General features: G+C 37.9%; 1 protein-coding gene and 1 pseudogene across 1 annotated transcript in view; both read left to right on the top strand.

Moving 5' to 3' along the window:
- Nucleotides 1-7453, top strand: part of LOC140926764 (uncharacterized) — a 45151-nt gene extending 37698 nt beyond the window's left edge. Inside the window, exons 10-11 of the mRNA XM_073376464.1 lie at nt 4672-4892; nt 6885-7453. Coding sequence (XP_073232565.1) covers nt 4672-4892; nt 6885-7100 — 437 coding nt within the window. The 3' untranslated portion in view covers nt 7101-7453. The remainder of the gene's footprint in view (nt 1-4671; nt 4893-6884) is intronic.
- Nucleotides 7454-7593: 140 nt separating this feature from the next.
- On the top strand, nt 7594-10611 carry LOC140925872 (uncharacterized; annotated as a pseudogene).
- Nucleotides 10612-18289: the final 7678 nt, after the last annotated feature.

Here is an 18289-nt window from a genome sequence, read left to right on the forward strand (position 1 = left end):
ATTTTCCTTCATATTTCGCTGTAAAGTATGTTCAGCAGCTGGAGAACATATCAAAAAGCTCGAAATACGGTCTAGGTTACATTTTCAAAGAGCAAAAAGTGCTGAACGATAGGATGAAACTAGAAAATAACGAAAGCGACGCCATCTTGAAAATTCAGCACTCAGGAGGGACTGGCACTAGTAGCTGCGTTCGATATCTAACATAAGGAGATAAGGACAAAAATTTCAAATTTTTCACGACTCAATTGTCTCGTAATTCCCAAAAGAGACTTGAGCACATAGAAAACCAAACCTAATACAGAAATGTAACCAGAAAGCCTCGGATTCATGTAAGAAGTTCCTTTATCGAACGTTGGCTATTACAAACTATTACCAGGAGCCTATTGGCTCCTGTAATAGGCCATTTGCACTAAGAGGTCATGTGACATCGTTTTTATGAAAATGAAAGTTGTATGATTTTGCCTTCAAAAAATGATTAGTGGGTCATATCCTAAACAAAATAATAGTGATTTGGTTTTTCAAACCTGCACCGTTGTCTTAAAATGAGTAAGTTTGTAGCTGGTCACGTGACCAAAATGTGATTTTGAAAATTACGAATTACTTCTTTCTGAACACAAATTTTGCACTTAAACTTCAAGGAAAATGTTGAAAAAATGATGTGGTAACGTTTGCAGCACATCTGAGCATAACTATCAAAAGTTTAACAAGATGTAAGCAAAAACTAGTTTTAGCCGCCATGTTGGAGGGCAAGAGTATGCCCTCCAACATGGCGGCCAATACAAATCATACTACTTTGTTGAAAAATCAAAGTGCCATAAAATATCTCCCTTAAATTCTTTTCCTCTTAAATTTCGGGTGTAAGATAATTTTTATGTGCTCTGTCAATTTTTGGCATCAGCAGGATTCCAACTAATTGTTTAAGGGAAGTATTGGTCACGTGACCTCTTAGTGCAATTGGCCTATTATTATCAGTAAGATAAAAAACAAAAACAAAAAACAAACCAGCTTATCAGCGAGCACTCCAGTCTTATTTCTTCTTCAGTTACTTCTTTTAGTTGAAGTTAGCTTACTTTTCTTTCAAAGGAAAAAACAAGAAGAACGCTTGATCGCAGGTTAATTGCTTCATTCCCTCCTCATTTCGAGGTGTCCCGTGAATGTAGATAATATTAAAGATCTATTTTGTCTCTTTATGAATCACTTAACTTCGCTCTCATGGGAGCTAGCTAGACTTGCTATATATCAACCTCGCGAGTTTCTAAGCGTGCGGGCTAACTACGGGCAGAACATATTGCTTGCTGTAAAATTTGCAATAATTTTTATCACCTAAAATAAACAGTTGAATCAGCGTGCGGAGCGGACGAAATGAAGGTGGTGGGGATGCTCGTCGACTCGCTTAGAGGTGTAAACTTCGGATTTTGGTCTCATTTAGGGTGTTCTGGGCTAAACGCCATCATATTTAGCCGTCAAGGTCTCGTTTAGGGTAGCACGCGAAAAAAGATCAAAATATATATTTGAAATGTTTATTTTTAATTCGTTTTATTTACTCCATTCATATTACCCAAGTTTTCTCATTTGTCTGTGTTTCAACATGGTCTCTTTTAGGGATCAAAAAAAGCTTTGGCCACGCCCAGATCGGTCTCCTTTAGGGGGTTAATTCAAAATTTCCGACAAGCATCCCCACCCCTTTCATATGCGGAGTCCCCCCCGTGTTTGAAAGTAAGCCTTCTAACTGATGATCTCATCACTATCACTTCGCATTTCCATAAGGTAATAGACTGTTGACAAGAGCTGTCAAAATAAACCATTCAAAGGGTTTACCAGATCTGGTTTACCGGAAGGATCCGGAAGGAGCTTTTGTTAAAAAGTACCACTACAGGGGTTCCTACGGCTCTCACTCCGTGCCCCTTCCCCTCGTTGTTTTTCCTGCTCACTTCTTTTTCAGTATGCTCTTTGCACGGTCCACACAAGCTAAACGCCACGGGTCCGGACGAATTTTTTACTTGTGCAACCCGTTTAGAGGGAACGTGCAAATTCTCCATGGATTGCAATACTGTTTGCAGTTTAAAAACTTTACGGTTCCGCGGGTCCCATGTAAAGTAAAGGCGGACCCATGCAAGTTTTTGGCAGTTCTAAAATTTTTAAAAGTGGTCTGAGTGTCAACTTGAGTTTTGACATTTCCTACATCTCTTCCTCACTGGATTTGTTAAAACACTCTCACTACAGCGTTTAACACAAGCAGAATCCATGTTCACAGTCCTCACATTTAGAGTAATTGATAAGGTCTTGCCTTAACTTCAGAGGAGGCACTGATGACAGAAACGGAATTTATTCATCTGCTCGGAGGTAATTTCCAACGCCAATTCGTTTGTTAATCCTTTCCACAGCGCTGTTGCAAAAAATGCGCGCGCGAGTCACACAAGATGGCACAAAATGTGCTAAAAATAGTACATTTATTGACTTTGATATTTATTGATTTTGATGGGGTCAGCCCCATCCCTGGAAAATGTATCCAGTTACGGTCTACTACCCCGATTTATATATATATGGCTCCTGGTGGAGTATAAAAAAGTAATTTTGTGCAATTTTGCAGCGTAATTAGCGTTGCTAGATAACTCTGTCCGCCATCAGAAGCCCGTAAACCAGAATTTAAAAAAATGTATGAGTAAAGACTATACATCAATATTAATATTAATAATTGTAAAAATTCTAGTATGAGCCATTAAAATTGTTGAATGACCTTCTTCACCTTAGACACTCGTGTCAGTCAAGTGTGGATCGACGTCCGCCATTTCGAATTTTGTTCAAAAAAACCTCTGACCTAACAGCCCGGCTGCATCTTGCGCCCATCATCTGCCCCCAAGGGGTGAGAATCTGGCTCCTTTTTTTCATAGGAAATTCATAAATTGTCTACTAAAACACTGTGCAATATGGAAGCAAGGCCAATTTAAGCACTAAAAACTGCTCAGACATCTCAGAATTGGAAGAAAACTAGTAAGAGAAATTGCTCAGAAGGTACGCAAAAAGTTGCTTGGAACAAAAAAAGTTGCTCGAAATACTACAAGTTGCCAAAAAGTTGGCGAGCAACTTGTGGAAAGCTCTAGGGAGAAGGGGGAGGGGGGAGGAGTGGGAGGCTACTCAATAAAGCTTTGTTCGGAGAGGCTTCGCCCCGAGGTCTAGTCCCTTACCCTTAAATGTACTATTTTTGACAAAAGGTACCCCTTTCGTGTAACTTCCATTAAAAAGTTGTACCCTTTATATCTGCTTCGCGAGAATAAATCGGTAAGAAAGGAGGTCTTCCGGTCATTTTCGAGTAACCTTAACATGTAAATGACATTGCCATAAGGCGTGTTTCTTCTAAGCATTTTAATAATAGGCTCTTTAAAATACTAAATGAAAGATTTTCCTCTCCTTTCACGTACTTCAACTTGTGATTTCTTAGCTACTCTTTGATACACCTGATGCTTCAAAGAGGTACCCTTCGGGCGACGGCTTCCGGACTATGAAACTGTGCATCGTGAAATCATGAACAGGAGATGAGTGGACCCTCGGACATGGACGAGGATTGAAGACTGACGCAAAAAATAAATGATACAAAAAAGAGTCCAAAGAAACGCTAAGACTTATATGGGATAACTCAAAATGAAGTGAATGAAGAGCAAATGAAGACTGAATAAAGTAATGCTAATTGGTCACCTGTTCACCACACCCCATCACTCCGCCGAAAAAAAAAAAAACGACAACAATTTAACTAAAAGTAGTAATTGAAGAAGAAATAGGACTGTAATAGGTCGCTATAAGCCGGTTTGTTTGTTTTTGTTTTTTATCTGTTTGGTAATTCATCACTCGTGGACAAGGCAGCTACTAGTGCCAGTCCCTCCTGAGTGCTGAATTTTCAAGATGGCGTCGCTTTGTTATTTTCTAGTTTCATCCTATCGTTCAGCACTTTTTGCTCTTTGAAAATGTAACCTAGGCAGTATTTCGAGCTTTTTGATATGTCCTTCAGCTGCTAAACATACTTTACAGCGAGATATGAAAGAAAATTCACGAACAGGACTTAAAACAAACACGAAGGGATCGGCCTTTTTTGCAAGAAAAAGCTTGGAAACTATAACAAATGTGAGATTTCTAATTTCTTCCTTTCTTCAATGGCCCAAAATGATTATTAGTGTTTTGGTTACATGGATGATAGTAGACTGCAATTTGGCTGTCAGAGTTGTTCTGTCGTTTTAGTTGTGTGCTGTAGATCAATTCAAAAATGCCTGATTTTTTGCTCGTTTGCAGACACTGAGTTTAGGTCAGATAAAATAAGAAAATTAAGTCTTGTCCGTGTATACTTAACAAATCTTATGGTTTTAGAAAGTAGTTCTGTGATGTGTTGTATCGCATACAAAGAAAACTTCGCTCGTTAAATTTGGAGGGTTCTGTGGGTTTCAGAAAATGGTGAAAATTTGCTTATAAACATGGCGCCCGAGGGGGTCGAAAGAAGTGATGCTCTTATCTCTAATACAAGAGCAGTGAAGAACCTATGTTTGGTATATTTGTCCATTACTCCACCAGACCTATCTATGATGTTAGTATGAACTTATTCTGTTGACCCCCTTCCGTTGTCATTTCTAACATTTTGCCCGGTTTTCTCTGACAACCACTCTTAAACCTTTTACTTTGTGTTAGGCTCCACCGCCTCTAAACGAGGTGACGTCATTCGATGCACTGTCATGTTTGAAGAGAAGCAAGAGGTAGATGGCAAAATTCAAGTTCCTGTCGTTTTCAGTGTGAACGGAAGCAGGATAGTTCCTGAAGATAATAACCCATCTTTCATTGAATACAGCGAGGAAAGAGCACTTTTCCCTTACGTTGCTTTTGGTAACGCAGACAGCAACGTGTTGGCTAAGGTACACATTTTCCTGGCCTTTTTGTATATTTCATATTCAACTTTCTTGGAAATACAATTTGGCCGAAATCGCGACCATTTTAGAGGGAAAAGGTAGTGGGGAGCTCAGCAGCCCGATGACCACCTGATGTTAAGCCCGGTGCAAACGGACGCAACATCGTTGGGAGATGTTGCGTCTGTTTGCATGTTGCTAAAAGTTTGACCGGTTTCAAGTTTGTACAACAACTCCCAACATGCAACAGGGTGTGCAAACGGACGCAACATTTAACATCCAATATTTGCCACCATTTTCTCTAGCCTTCTTCCCAGAGCTTCTTGGTTGTCGTTCCTTTTTCTGTCGATATCCTATACAATTGACGTCATTGGTACTGGATACCTCGAACAACTTTCACATTTAGTCAACACTAGCTGGTTTTGAAGAAGTAACTGGTGGGGGAGTTGTGCAATTCAGAAACCGAAAAATGTTTTGAATGACTAATAATAATAGCTAGCCTTAGTTACTCGGCCTAGTTTCAAGCACCCAAAGTCTCGTTGGTCCAGTGATTTCAGAGGAATTAAATAATTTGTAAGAGGGATTTCACTGACAGTAATTTCTTCAACGAAGTGGCGAATTTTAATTATTTACACATTGTGTAATTATTATTTCTGTAATTATCATAATTATTATTATTGATCAATAATTAATTAATAGAATTTTTATTAAAAGAAGAGTAGAATAGCCGGTACGTTAGCCGAATGTTAGAAGTAGAGAAAGCTACGTACATTTACGCCATTCCGGGCTGAAAGTGTCATTTACCCTGCTAATATCAGCTTTGCTTTGTTAAAGAGGCTTGCGAGTGTCTAGAACAGTCCATTTAGGACTATCGCACGTGCACGGATTGAAAAAGGACTCGCGGTTTTCGATAAGACAATTGATGACGTCATTTTATTTCCTCTTTTTTATTTAGAATACGTTTACTTTAGAAAAAGTTTTTTTGAATGAGTTTTTTTATTGTAATGAAATGTTTTTTTCTAAATTCGAATAACTTTTTTTTCATTGAAATGGGTTTTTAAGCGAAATTAGGTGTATTTTATGGTAAGCTGTCTTATCAATAAATGATTATTAATTAAAACTAACTGTCGGACGTGCAAGGGGGGAATGGCCCCTCCCCCCCAATAAGGTTTTTCTGCGTTTTTTCCTGGAGAATAAAACTTCAGTACCTGACGTTTTCAGTAGCTGTTCATTCATCCCTCGCACACATTTTGAGACAAGTCTAGTGATGGTCAGTTGCTATGGCTTCGAGCTATGACGTCATAAGCAGCAGATGGTCTAGCCAATTTTGGGTGAAAGTACATGTTTTTTCAACTTCTTTCAACAATAAAAGTAAATCTTGTGCTAAAATCGTGCAAAGTACATATTTTTGAAAGCATATATGTGAACACCAAAAGTTACCATTTCACGCGGTTTTAACCTGATTTTTAATTCTTGGTGAAATCACAGGCCTCCAGCAGCGCCACAACCCCTAAAATATACCTCAACTTGGCTTTCCGCTAAAGGTAATATCGTTTCAAATAGTGCAATGTATCCAAAACTTCGGGGAGGAGGTCCAAACATCCCTCATCCCCCCTTCCTTCCTTGTACCACGGTGAGGTATGAATTTGCGTGTACGTCCTGGGGTTAAAATATAATAATAATAATAATAATAATAATAATAATAATAATAATATATATATTTCTTTAATGGAATGAATTTTTTCAACCGACAAATATTGTCATTTTTTAATCAAAAGGAATAATATAAATAGTGCTTTGCCTGAATAGTTTTTTTCAGTGAAATTAATTGTAAATAGGATTATATAGTTAGCGTTGTTATCAATAAAAGGTTTGGGTTATTATTATTAATAATAATAATATTAGTATTATTAATAATTATTAATTATTACTATTACTATTACTAATAATAATTATTACTATTATTATTATTATTATTATTTCCATTTTATTTTTTTACAGATGTGTTCTCGGGATTATGTTGATTACCAAAGCCTAGTGATGAAGTCAAGACTCGACGACATTGAGTCAAAACTCGACGGACGACTCACAAAAGTGGAGGCTAAACTTGAATGCTTTGATAAAAAAATTAACGCTGTGCGTGAATGTTGTGAGAAAAATCTTAGTGTTATGGAAACCTTGCTAGCAAGAATGGGCACAGAGGAAAAGAAACCGTAATGATCCTCGGATAAGACTGCGATTAGATAATACAAACAATGAAACGTAGCAATGTACTGCATTCGATTTAGTAAAAGTTCATTAGTACCCTTAAAACCGCCTTTGATTGTGAGTCACGGATCATGGGTGTTTGCTTTTGCAGTTCCAACTCTTTAACTTTCCATTTCTGGAACATATCATTTTCCTCTCGTAAATATTCAATTGCTTCCCACCACTCCTCCTTTTGATTTTTCGCTCAAACTGACAAACTTCGGCTTCAAAAGGCTTTTTTGTTCTTCTCAACCCAGAGTCGAGAACTGCAATCTTGGAAACCTCAAACCTTTGGTAAGAATCGTATGTTTTTTGTTTTGGTGATTTCACTTTAGTTTTACAGAAATAATGCTTTCATTTATGGATGTTTTGTATCAGATGCTCGTAGAAATCGGCTGGTACTCAAATAACTGAAACGTGTTTTCTGAATCTTCAACACTAGTGATGCCTCAAAAAAAGAATTATGTCCGCTTTGCCGTGGGGCAATACGCAAAGGAAATTAAATCTGGCAGCAAGAGCTGGCCAAAGAAAAGATGAGGTGAAAACCTTGCAGCAGTAAATCCAGAGACTAGATAATAAGGTATTCAAATTTAGAAGATAAGTTTCTGCTGACAATTTTAATATGCGATTGCAACGAGGACTGGAACGAGGCTGTCCACTTCTATTGCTGTTTGATTTCCTTCTCATGTTTACCTATTCTTTCATATTCTTTGCATATCTGTCGGTGATCATTTAATCGAAAGTTTCTTTTTTTTTTTTTTTTCTATCCGATATCGGGCCTTTTTTTTTTCTTCTTTTTTTTTTTTTTTAAACACAGATCGAGATTAATTTATAACAAGATCCTGTAAGAGATTCGTCTTAGTCAATAACAATACATGTATTCACGCAAGTGAGGAGAAATCAACATTTGGTATACAGTAAACACCGTCGCTTCTTAAGTTCTGTCATTTCAGGCTAAGAGAAACAAAATTAAAGATGAAAAATTCACACTACTGCATGCAATGTAATATTTGGAATATATTAACATATATTTACAATCATAAACACAGAACCTTTTTAGCTCTTTGATTTCGACAACAATGTTTTAAAGACATAAATATTTCTCCAAAATTAAACTAACACATTTAAGCAAGTACAATTGTTCATGTAGAAATTATGGTTTTGAAATGAATGGGTACAAGGTTTTAAAAACAGTGGAATGTTTTTTGCCAGCTTGCTGTGATATCATAAGGGCGGCCACATATAAGATATGGGATGGTATAAACTTTGATAATCAGCCTGGTCATAATTGCAACTCCTGTTGAAGCCTCCCATTAAACAATCGAAACAAAAAAAATCTGATCAAAAGAGATTTTAAAGGCAACACGCTACAAATATAACTTGAAAAACATTTTTGAGGAAGGTTGGCCCCAGCATGACTCAACCTCCTGTTTATATTTAGGTGTAAGCCAATGTAATATTTTTCAGAAAAAAGAATTTGGGGAATGTCTGTCAGCTGAGAGTCAAGAAAAAATATTCACACCTCTGAAGGTGAAATAAAGATAGATGGATGACTTTGTCATTTCTGTATGAGAAAATATTTGTTTAAATTAAAGGAGGCTATTCACTTAATTGTATGACATTTATCTGCTGATATAATTTAAAAAGTATGAAAATAACAGACCATAATCTTTGCTCTCTGTTTTTGAACAGTGACACGTATACGTCCACCAACGAAAACCGTCTCACCTCAGACACTGCACCGTAGATGTAGAGAAACATTTCAGGCTGCCATGAAGATTCATGGAGGAACAAAATCTAACAAACACCTGCACTTGATGGTCTCTACCATACTGTTTCTAAAAAAATGCAAAACTAGTGTTCTTGGTGATTATACATTATGTAACAGTAAGGTTACAAATTATATCATTAAGCAATGTAAGCGAAAGCAGTTGGCAGAATTTGAATGTTCAAAAGATAATGTATTGCGAAGTATAGCTACGTACTATACTTCTGGGATACTGGGGAAAAGGAAATACCATTGAGGAAGAATTCTCTTACTGACATAGATGATGAAAATATTGAAAGGCGCTTTAGAGATTTACGTGAGTATTTACCACGGCTAGCCAAATTTTAAATATGCAGGGGAAACGCAAAGGTGCATTGAAATGGTTTGGGGAAGGGTAGGTTTCTTGTTACATTTAGGGGGATGGATGTCCTTTTGGTAAAAATGAATCTGCTTGTTCATTCCTTATTAGTTTTCTGAATGTAGGAAAGAGAGTGGCATCTAGCATTGACAATTTTTAGTCTTTGGTGCTAATGTAGAGGAGACGTCTCCTATTCTAAAACGTAGTTAAATTCTGTATGTAAACAAATTGTAGATTTTCACTCACGTATATTTGAAATTAATGGTTTACAAGTATCATTTCATTTTAAGAAGCTTCCCAATGAGACGAAAATGCTTACAATGCTTGGTGGGGAGCTAAGCAATTCTGCTACATTCTTTTCGTCATTTGCAAATGTAAGTAGAAATGACTGTACTGACTTAAGCGGCACATTTGGGTCCAGCCCTGCATGTAAATGGGAACCGGCAGGCAGTATTCAAGTGGACTGAGGGTTATTGAAAAAGTAGATTCTTTGAGGTCTTCACTGGATGGGAAACCTTTGTCCAGAAAACAGAAGAGAACGAAAGTAACCGAATCTATAGCTCGTCAAAAGAGCCGTCAAGAATGTCTTCCTTTGGCGGGTAAGTTAATTGCCAAAGCTCATGTAGAGCCACTTCATCTCAAGAATATTGCTTGGGGTATTTTTTCAAAGTATTGTTTAAGGAGGCAGTGGCAAAATCTAACATACCAGCAACCTGCAAAACATTTGCGTTCGTTGGGTTAAGACTGAGGGATTTGTGCCCAATCATCAATCGATTAAAAGTGGAAGATACTCATCTTGAGCAACTTCCAAACTTAGCACAAGAGTACTATCGTGCCAGTGCACTACTGTTACCCACCTCAGCAAATCCCACCATCTGGACCATTTGTCATGTTGTGCCTGCTCATGCCAGACAAGTCTATGATAAATACGGTCAAGGTCTTTTAACAGTAACAACAGAGAAGGTAGAGAAGCTAAGCATATAGCTTTGCAAAAGTTGAGTGCAAACACCACCTACCAGAATCGATGGGCTGAAATTTTCAGGCATAAATTTATTATCTTAGTTTGGTTACCTGAATAGCATCATGAACCTTGTTCTTACACTCCTAGTAAAAATGTTTACATTACCCAAAGGGTTTTTAATGACAGTAACTATTGTTATTGTGGACTACATAAAGCTGATCCTGCTGACCAGAGCTTTTGTTGATGTGGTGATCATCGTATAACACTAATTCATAAAAGTGTAAAGGAGGGAAAACTGTTGCAGGATTATCTTAGTTTCAGGAAAAGTATTTACAGTTATGAAAAGGTGAAGTTACATGAATTGTCAATTGCAGCCACCACATTATTGGGGTAATTAAACAGCACGTGATCTTCGTAATTAGCTGTTGTCTGTTTTTGCTTCAGAAACTTCAGCATTTCATTTATAATCTGTTAAGTGACAAATGACTGCACACAACTGCATACAACTGCATTTTATGTAACTTTACCTTGATTTAACAGGCCATAATGCGCTGAATAGTGGCCACACTGAGAGTTGTTTCGAGTGTTTCCTTTAGATATTTTGAAACGTTATTGCCAACGAGGCAACCGAGCTAAGAAGCGAGGATGACTCGGCGGCAGAATTATAACGCCGTGTAATGTAGGCAAAAACTCTCAAATTCTGCGAAACCCTCTAAAATTTGCGTTTTTGACCATATTTGGGTGTAAGACCCCATATTTGGGTACTGACGTCATGGTCGTGTATTTACAACTCGTGGTTCTAGATTGGGGGATTCAGTGTGCAGCTGTTCGTTGTCTGTTGAAGAGTACCTAACTGGTAAGTAAGCTCGATTTCTAGTTTGAAAGGGCAATTAGTGCTCTGGTTTGCTTTATAAATTGTCTAAAGTAGCCGCTGATCAAGGAATAGGGTTTTACGCTCAAATTTTTGTCAGAACTAGCTTGTTCTTTGCAGCTCGACTTATATTGAGGTAGCGTGTTCGCTTCTCGACTCAGAACCAGGGTTTTCAGTGTTCTCTTTTCTTTTGTGAAGTGAGTTTTGAGCGGTACTTGATCAAGGCGTAGGGTTATATTCTCAAAACATATATCAGAACCAGCGCGTTCTTCGCAGGTCGATTTACATTGAGCCAGTCCTCACCTCCCGTGAAGTAGTAACTTTATTTAACCACGGAATCCTTATCACTAAAAAGTGGTCTTCTAAATAAGAGCCGTGCACATTAAGCTAAGACTTAAGAATAACAAAGGTTATTGAAAAATCCTATAATAAATGCAACTGAGAAAATCTTAATGTACAATAGCGGAATAAAAAAAATTTAAAGTAGTGGCCTGCTTAGCCCCAACTGCTTAATTAAATAAACAGTTCTTTCCAGAACAACGTCTTACTTCACAATGTGTTGTCCAAAATAGTAAGGGAGGACGAGGATTTTCCGCCCAGGAAAAAGGCAAATTCTGGCCTCGGCTAGGCAGCTGAATAGAAGATACAGCTGAAGATATGGTAAAGTAAAATTTATGTGCGCGATATCTTTTTTTACTATTATTATTTTCAAAGTAGTTGGGGGCACCCAACGACGATTTCCCCCTAAATGCATTGAAAACACATTTAAGGCTGTTTAGAGTACTTTCAAATGCATTCTAAGCGGCGCTAAAACATAAATTTAGTCAGGAGGGCTAAAAGCGAAGCTCTTGATAATATTTATAGTTTGCTCATACTAAATATAAAATCGTGTAATGCTAAGCGAAGAAGGCAACGAGACAGGGACACCCAACGACGGTTTCCCCAAATACATTGAAAACACTTTTTGGCTATTCATAAAGTACTTAAGCTCTATAGAAATGCATTCTAAGTGGCGCTATCAAATTTGTATCTCAGTGTTCGGCCATTCTAGGGGAACTTGAGTCTTTTCGAAATTAAGAGGAATTCAGAATTTTTCTCCCGAAAATTTTAGATGCAATTTAACGTATTACGAAGGAGATAATTTTTCAGATTCCTTCTTTCATCACATTTTTGAATCCGAAAATTTTAGGATTCCTTTTCACTCGTTACGAAAAAAATAGCCTAATCCGGGGAGTGAAATGTGAAAAATTGAACTTCAAATCAAAATCGTAGGGAATTTATTAGCAAGATTAGTTGAGCTTCGAAAATTGTACATGAGTGGAATGGTCATCTAGAAATTTTTAGCCAAGTGAAAGAAAATTCTAGGCAAAATTTGCTTCTCCGCAACGATATTTTACAGAAACAGTCGTTGGATGCCCTTGACCAGAACTGTGAAAAAAACAAAAAGTCAAATCTTGTACATTTCCTTGCCGTTGATTTGCATGACGACTACGTGAAACGTCCATAAAACTTTCTGGTTTTCACTTTTTTTCTGGAGGAAATGTGGTACATGTTCTTGTTCACTTTTTCCACTATCGCTCATTTTTCTTTTTTTAGCTCCGCTATAAAATTCGTATCTCTTCGGTGATCCTAGGGCAAATTGGATCTTTTTGAAAATTACAAGGGCTTCAATATTAATTTCCCGATTGATTGACCTAGAAGCAATAGTACCATCCCTCCCATAGCAAGTGTTGTCGCGCGGACGTGTTCGCTAAGCTTGAATACTCACGTCGCGTATTAACCCTGGTAGTTTGCGGTCATATCGAAGCGTAAAGGTCAAGAGTGTTTGTTGATGAGCGAGGGATTGTTGTGTAGTTGCGATGGGTTTTTAGGAGCCAGCGAGCAAGAAGCAGGAGCACACGTTACCTGCAGAGTAACCCCATGGCAATTTGGAGCGGATTTGTCGATTATTCTCGAATTTATAGCGCGTCGCGTGAAGGCGCGCGGAGATGGTCCGTTTGATTTGTAGCCAGGTACCATTCACTAAAGGAGAATTAAAGGCTACAATTGCAAAACTCAGCAAAATTCCCATTTTAACCGGCCAGCAAGAAGAAGGAGACGTCCAGTTAAAGGTATCTTAGCTTCGTTTTGTTATATTTTGACTTTTGGACTTTTTTAGTTCATGGGAGTTTCGACGACTCATCCCATTTTGTCCACGTGAATATTAATATATTGACACAGTACGTCTGGGCCGCCTGTGTTACAATGTATTTTGCACTTTCTCAGAGGGTGGGTTGGGGTGTGCATATCTGACCCAGTTGTTTGTTCCCCAGCAAGGCTGATGATCAAGATGTCTAATAAGAAAGGCATACTTTGATGTCAGGCAAAGGTACTTTATCACGTGTGATAACAACCCCGAGAGACAAACATTCATTCACCTTAAAATCCCAGCCCAACCCCCCTCTGGGTTTAACAGTCAGTGATATATTTGTAGGTGCCTTAGGGAAAGTCATTCTTCTACTGTCAACAGCTACATGTACAACATTTCTGGGTATTTTGCTGTGACTGATTAAACCACTGGTGAGCCATGAATATTGTTTTACAGTTTTCATAGCAGCATGAACATATGCCTTTATGCCTTGCTGAGTGGATGTGTAGGAAACGACGAAGATTCCTAGTGACAAATAGGTGAATTAGTATCTTCACTGAGATCCACCAATAATGATAATCATAATGATAACTATTAGAATACTAAAATATTGCTTCATTAGAGGACAGTTGCTATCAGTCACTGTTATTATTATTCTTGGAAATCTTGTATGAGAATCCTTTGGGTCCCAGAAGTAACAGACTTCTAACTTCTCGAAAAAACAAAGAAGAAAAAAACTTGTATCACCCTGCACCAGATTCTCTATAATTTTGTTTGGTGCAAAAATAGGAGTACGGGGCTGATACAACAGTCTTACAACTCCACGTCACAAACAAGAAGTGATTGCTGCAAATTTCTGACTCTGAGTTATAACTGCAACTTAGAAACAGTCACCCTTGGAGCAGAAAGACAAGTTCATCAGTTTCAATGCATTTGTAACAAAATTAAAACACTTAAGAATAGTTTGTATAATTATTTTATAGTAAGAGAAAAAAAAAGAGAAGGTAATTAAATATAATATTTTACTACCCATGAAAACTGCACCCAAAGTCATTCCAACATCCATACTTGCAAGCTAGAGTTACCTGCTTTCGTTTGCAATTGTAGGCTGTAGAAAAAGGCTTTTCCCTGATCGCAAGCACCTCTGCTTTAAACCCTTTACGGTTCCCGCCAAAATTTTTCTTAAGTTTATTCGCGACTTCACTCTGAGGGATGCCAGAAAACTTCGAGAAATTGCTTTGAGTGTATTTAATCACATTGTCCTCCACTGACACCCCACCCTGCACAGACTTCACTAAAACTTCAAATATTTCTTGGGGGAGGTCACGCTTCACCTCTATAGTCCATGGATTGGAAGCCTTCGGGTTTGCCGATATCCGCCTTTTTATCCTATTAAGCCAGATCAGAACCTCCAATGTGATCATGGGCCACGCTGGGAGGGAAGACATTAGAGATTTATCCATCCAATGCACCCCAGCTAGACATTCAGCATTAGTTGACTACATGCAGCCCAAGCGCACTATTTGTGGGTTCAGGCTTCAGAGGTCATTTGGTTGGAATATATATACTAGAATTATTAGGGTATAATCTAATGCCAAATAAATATGTAGTCTTCTTGTTTGTCTATCTGTACTAGTAGCCTTTAAGATAACGAAGGTCGACATTTATTGCATTATTACATGTGATTCGGACCCTCATTGTTCGAATTTTATCAAATGTCTTCGAATCTACAACGCCAAGAAAAAAAATCATGATCACGCGAAAGATGAACGGTAATATTTTATTAAAAATTTGCAAGCTAAAAATACAATGTTAGTGTGTAGGAAGAAAAAAAATAAATAAACAAGTAATAACGGGAAATATTGATTCAAAAAGCTGTCTTCCGTTTAGTTCACATATAGCCACTCCGTGTCCTCCGTGTCGACTTTCTTTCCACTGGAAAGAAAGTCGACTAAACGGCGTTTAAACCGGCCGTAGGACACAGAGTGGCTATGAACTAAAGGTAAGGGAGCTTTTTGAATCAATATTTCGCGTCATCATGATTTTATTTCTTAACGTTGTAGATTCGAATAACTAAAACTCCCTCTTCAGGACTAACCACCACAGAAATCAGTGGAAATTCCAGAAAACATGCACGAGGGGGGTAACAGACCGGCCCCCGTTGAGCCAGCTATTTTTTTTTTTTTTTTTTTTTTTGGAGGGGGGCTTCTGTCTAGTATGCATTTGGGAAAGCCTGGTTAAATTCCAGGGGGGGGGGGGGGAGGTGAGGTTGTTGTAAAGTTTGACGTGTTTTCGCACTGTTACGCAGCTTGTTTGTTTGATGCAAGCGATGACCCACTCTGTTGATAATGTTCCAAGTCAGCAAGCAGTTAAACTAGTAGTTGTAGTTGGTTTTGTTGAGCAGTGTTGGTTTAGATTGTTTTTGAAAGACTAGTTGCAATGAAAGTTGGGGAGGGGGGGTGAGGGAAATGACTTTGCAATCGGTGACGCTAAAAATTGTCTTATTTCCAGACTAATGAGGAAAGCTTCACTTTGTTACCTTCAAGACAGACGTTTCTACAAAATGGAAGCTCTTCTATTGAAGGATTTCTTTTTGAGGTGAGATTTAAAGTAAATTATCAATCAGTGCGAGAGACTGACATGTTTTAGTACCCCGGTTTTCAAAAAAACTAGGTATAAATAAACTTGGACTGACCCTTTTTGAGGAAAAAATCCTGCAGAGAAATGAGAAGGGAACAAAATACACTACACAGCCTGCAGAGAAGTGAAAAAAATATCCTGCCCAGCAAGGTTTCTGAACAAAAATATTCTTGCCGACCAAAAAGGGCTATTTATTGTTGAGACGAGTCACGGCTTTTTTGTCACGTTGTCACGGCAAAGCTTGTATTGTGACTACACTTTGTTACAGTGTATTGTATTACTCGTTGTTTTCAGCGTAATGAGTGATATATTTATATAGCATTTGTCTAATAGTATACGTACATGTGTAAAGACTAAAAAAATGCTCGCTATAACGAACATTATAATTGGGGTCATGTCGATACCGGGGTTCTACTAATTATCGGGGTCTCACTGAATTAGGTTTTTCTGATTAATGATAAATTATTACAATGTCACACATCAATCAGCAGCACCGACCGTCACGCCAAGACGACAGAAGAAACTGGAAGGCATCATCAGAGACAACGCGGACCGAACTTGCCATCGATTGTTCGACAAGTCCGCAAATCAGTACGGTATGTAATCAACAGATTGCAACATTATCGTGTTAGCTAGCGTGTCGTTTTACTGATGACTCGGTGCCGAACATTGCTTTTTTTCTCATGTGTGTCCATTCCAGTTCAGTCCATTCATCACCTATGTTTCACGTTTGGTTGATAAAGAGCATATGTGCATTTTGCCCTGTGTATATTTCTGTCATAATTTAAATTTTCTTTTGGGAGGGTTTTAGTTTAAGTTAGTTATTGATTTGTATCTGCCTTTTTATCACAAAAAAAGCGTAACAATAAATATTATTGGTACTAACAATCCATTGAACTAGATTTTATGATTATCATAGGAGGTCAATATCATCACATCGCGTGCCAGCTGATATTACCGCAGGCTTTTATCTTCCATGCATAAACGAGTCAAGGGTGAATAATCAGTGAATAATAATGACTCAATGTTTTAGAATTAGTCCTAGGTGCTAGGAGCAGAATTTACACCATTTGATATAAACAGGCGAGGCTGTAATTAAAAACTTGTGGAATTTTGTTGATTGAAATTCTTGGGTATCATGCTCGAAAAAGTGCGCATTGTTGCCTACTTTTTCGGACCTGAACTGGTTTAAGATCGTCATTATAATAGCTGACGACAATTGCTTGTGTCTGAAACCAGAAATATATAAGTTGAGCCACATTAACGCACAACTAAATTCGGAACTAAATTTTCAAAAAGACAGACGAATGAGTTAAATCACAGGTAGCCCAAGCTCGAAATATGAGCATCGGCGAGCATCGGCATTGTTGCGTAAAATTCAAAATATAAGGATTTGTATGGGAAAAAAAAACCTATAGTTTCTGTAACCAACGAAAATGAAAGGATTTCAATAAATAAACAGCTTACCTTACTTAAAATAAGTGTTACGTCTCTCCTGTGTGGTACACGGGCTGATTTATGGCCGTTAAACCTTTATATAGAGAGAAAACCGTTTACATGTTTACATAAAAACCCATAAAACGGCCATAAATCGGCCCGTGGACCACACAGAAGAGACGTAACACTTTTTTAAAGTAAGGTAAGCGGTGTTTTTTTTTTTTTTTTTTTATTTTTATTTTTATTGAGATCCTTTCATTTTCGTAGGTTACAGAAGCGATAGGTTTTTTTTCCCATACAAATCCTTATATTTTGACTGTTACGCAACAGTGCCGATGCTCGCCGATGCTCATATTTCGAGCTTGGGCTACCTGTGGTTAAATGCAAACTGTGTGTTATTTGATTGTGAATATTTTAAGGTGGATTAAGATAGATTACCTATGGAATGAGGACTAGACCTCTTTGTCGCTGACACCATTGCTTAATTTTACGCCAAGTTAAGAAGAAAAAGTAATTAAAAAAGATGACTTCAAGATTGGAGAGAGAGCCTATTAATCTTAGCAACCCTTTGTGTTACGGAAATTTCAGTCATCAGGGGATGTAGAATGGCTGTGTGGCGAAAGTGTTGAACAGCTCTTGTTTTTTTGTTGTTTTTTTTGTTGTTGTTTGTTTTGTTTGCTTGTTTGTTTTTTTCAAATATTCCGTCTTAAACAAACTAGGGGAGTTCAGTACCGGGGGACCCCCGTGTAGAACTTCAAAGAATATTTGGCACATTGGACTGAAACCCAGGGGGCACCTAACAGAACTAGGTTTATACGGGGGGACTCCGTCCCCTGGTTTAACCCCTTACTCTTTCATATACCATAGGTACCCCTTTCGTATACCTTCTATTAACAAGTGGTACCCTTACGTTTCCCAAACCTAGTTTAGAACGCCGCATATCTCTTAAATTTGCCATTCGCACATCTCCTATAACACGTTTGAAAATTTTCCAAA

Source organism: Porites lutea, chromosome 2 (genome assembly GCF_958299795.1).
Source record: "Porites lutea chromosome 2, jaPorLute2.1, whole genome shotgun sequence".
NCBI lineage: Eukaryota > Metazoa > Cnidaria > Anthozoa > Scleractinia > Poritidae > Porites > Porites lutea.